General features: G+C 45.3%; 1 protein-coding gene across 4 annotated transcripts in view; it reads left to right on the forward strand.

Moving 5' to 3' along the window:
• The first annotated feature begins 416 nt into the window (after positions 1 to 416).
• Positions 417 to 3003, forward strand: part of LOC147639959 (uncharacterized) — a 29255-nt gene continuing 26668 nt past the window's right edge. The window contains exons 1-5 of one of the 4 annotated variants that reach the window (XM_086775622.1): positions 417 to 548; positions 656 to 1113; positions 1480 to 1608; positions 1742 to 1787; positions 1905 to 1987. In XM_086775622.1, the coding sequence (XP_086631748.1) occupies positions 754 to 1113; positions 1480 to 1608; positions 1742 to 1787; positions 1905 to 1987 (618 nt within the window). In that variant the 5' untranslated portion in view covers positions 417 to 548; positions 656 to 753. Of the gene's footprint in view, positions 549 to 655; positions 1114 to 1423; positions 1609 to 1741; positions 1788 to 1904; positions 1988 to 3003 lie in introns of all 4 variants that reach the window. The other 3 variants (XM_086775632.1, XM_086775624.1, XM_086775641.1) reach the window with 3 other exon arrangements.

Consider the following 3003-nt stretch of genomic DNA (forward strand, 5'->3'; position numbering starts at 1 on the left):
AGAAGATAAACAACTACCCTTACAAATCATTGCCTGGCCATTACTAATTAAGCAATAAGATTAAAAAAGAGTGAATTCTAGTAAAGGTATAGAAGCAATTTATTTATTGAAATTTTTAGTACAATAGACACTTTCCTTTCTGTAACCAAAAACCTTCAAAAAGATATCAAATTTTAGGTTATTAGTAATCTCAAAAGATTGGGGTGTTCCAAGAGACGAAGTAAAAATTGAAGCAAAGAGCTAGAGGGGTGTGTGTGTATATATATATATAATTATAAAGACAGGGCTTATTGGCCCATAGTGTTCCCAAAGGATGGGCGTTTACACACTTGCCAGATTCTCCACCGAGAAACTCTGTCGGCGCCCACGAGTGTGTAAAGGACCATGATGTTATAAAGCCTAGCCTACCTTCTTCCCAGCGCTACAGTACCCCAGTGTTGTTCTTGCTCTTGAACCGGCATGGCGCCTTCGCTCTATCCAAGGAGATCGGGCTGTTCACTGGCGCGATAACTTGTCTGTACCTTTCCTTCTCTGCGCATCGGATTAAGGTAAAGTGCCCTCTTCATCCCATGGCTAGCACATGACATACACAGCAACACATAAAAAGCCCGCTCTTAATACATCAACTAATACATGGTTTAATCATGACTTCCAGGTACAAGCTTTTACCCTAACTTCTCACACAGCCCTATGTGGGCCGGACATGATCTTGTAAACTAGCCTACACCTTGTCTGCTCAGGTAACGGCAAAGTATGGAGGCACTCGCTGCTACTGTTGGCGCCGTCGCCACTGCCGTTCCTGTTGAAAGTGGACCCATGGCTGTAAACGAGAAGCAATCAACTGAAGAATTTAATGGCAAACAGGGTAGCTCGACCACAACAGTAGTGGCTGAGAGCCCGAAGGTGTCGATGATGGCAAAAGCCGGGCTAAATTTTGTGATACCCAAAAATAAACTCTCAGGAGCCCTGGTTCCGGTGACGAGAAGCGGCAGCAAATGGGAGCCAATGGACCCAAAGAAAGAAGAGCCGAAGCGGCCATCGAGGAAGACGAAATGGGGCCTCGATTTGACACAAGATCCAGTTGTGAAAAGAGGCCGAGCTCTTGCGTTACAGGTTGCCCGCTCAGAGCACTATGCGACTTTTTTTTGTTTGGATTATATACTTTGTCACAAAATTTTTAAAAGAATCATGCTCACTCCCCCCCCCCCCCCCCCCGGGTCCCTTCTCCCTCCTTCCCGCTTCCTCTTCGTGTGTTCCCTAATCAAGAACTCGGGAATTTGTTGAAAAAGTCTTTCCAAAACTAATCTGTGGGCTCTGCACTGGCTTGAATATAGGCTGTCGGGGCAAGGGGAACTGGGAAAGAGGGGGGGGGGGGGAGGGGGGGTTGTTGTGACATCCTCTTATGAAAACCATCCCATTCCAGGTGCAATGTGCATTAAGTGATGTTGCTGCCTGTCTGGTGCTACAAATTTTGAGCAGACTCGTGCGGAGCAGCTTGCTGCACAGCTGGAATCTGGTAACTTGGACATTGACAACAATGAGGCAACACGCTCTCCTTCGCCACCACCCCTGTATGATTCCTTGGGGCACAGGATGAACACAAGAGAGGTGAGCATATCATTAGATAAAAGGCAAAACATACTAATGACAGTCAAGTTTCTTGAGATAATGCATAAGTGCATATAGTTACCATTAGAATGACTGTCTAGAGTGTTTCACACAAGTTACATTAACTGTGCAGGGAAGGAAGCGAGAACAATTAGATGTGGAAAGACGTGAAGCTATAGGTGAAGTTCTGCATGCTGGGCTTTCTTCACTCTTTGTAGAACCTTTTTTTGACAGATTGTGTTGCAAATTGTATGCCCTTTCATACACCTGACCACCCTTTGAAATGTTGGCTATAGGAGAATGCATGAAGTTGAACCCATCTTACAAACCACCATCTGGATTCAAGCCTGTTCCCAAAGAAGCCAAATTGTTCATTCCAGTGAGTAAACTTTATTACAGACATGCTTTGTATTCAGAGTTGCGTGTGTTATGTATGTGTGCACTCGTACACTTGTGCTGTACCGCCTAGAAAAGCTTTTGTCGTGTTTTGATAAAGCTTGAAAGCCTATGTGTTTGTTGCTTTTTAGTGGGGTAATAACAGTGACAAAAGAGAAAACGGATGTTCAAGAGGTGGAAAACCTGATGAGCTTTGTGGAAGCTTGTCGTCTACGAGGGAAAGTAACTTAATGCGCCTTGAGGAGTGGGATTGTATGAAATTACAGGATGCTGTGTACACACAAGGACATTCGGAAATGCAGGATTTCTCACGTGGTAGTGTCCCACTAAGTTGTCGCTGTTTGGCTGGTGGTTGTGATGCCTCGTAGTGGGGGTACGGGCCAGCATCTGTTGTATGGCCTGTGTTACTGTCTGCATCCATCTATGGACTAGCAGGAGTGGGTCATCACTCATGGCCCAAAGAGCGTGAAGCTCACTAAATACAGAAGGGAAAAAGAAGTGTCAAGCTATATGCCACAAGGTGTTTGAGCTCTTGGGAGTTCATCTAAGGCCAAGTACAGTTAATGAAGTAGCTTAGGAGCTTCTTGCGAATGTTTGCAAGAAGGGGTTGCCACTTGCTGTTTCAGAGAAACATCAATACCGACATGGCAGCCAAGATATCTGACTAGAATGCCCCCTAGGTATTCATTGCTTCCTAGGATGCTGTGGGGTTTTTTGCTCACCAATAGCTGATTGGAGTGCCTCAGTGAAACAAAAAGTGCAAATCTCCTCAAGTTGGCCTTAATGCATGCTAGGTAAGCAGCCCTGTCATCTGTAAACTCGGGGTCGAGGAGTCTCCAAGGCTGCAGATCAATGGACCTGGTTTGGTTCCAGATCGTTCTACTTGTCTGGACTCCTTGTGCTTTTTGTAGTGTAGGTGTTTCTGGTTGGTCAGCAGCATGACCATTAGCTTCATTTATGGTGGCTGATGGCTCCTTTATTTCGCTACCCAGTTAAAAA

The sequence above is a fragment of the Cibotium barometz genome, chromosome 3, assembly GCF_041138505.1.
Source record: "Cibotium barometz isolate CiBa-2024 chromosome 3, ASM4113850v1, whole genome shotgun sequence".
NCBI lineage: Eukaryota > Viridiplantae > Streptophyta > Polypodiopsida > Cyatheales > Cibotiaceae > Cibotium > Cibotium barometz.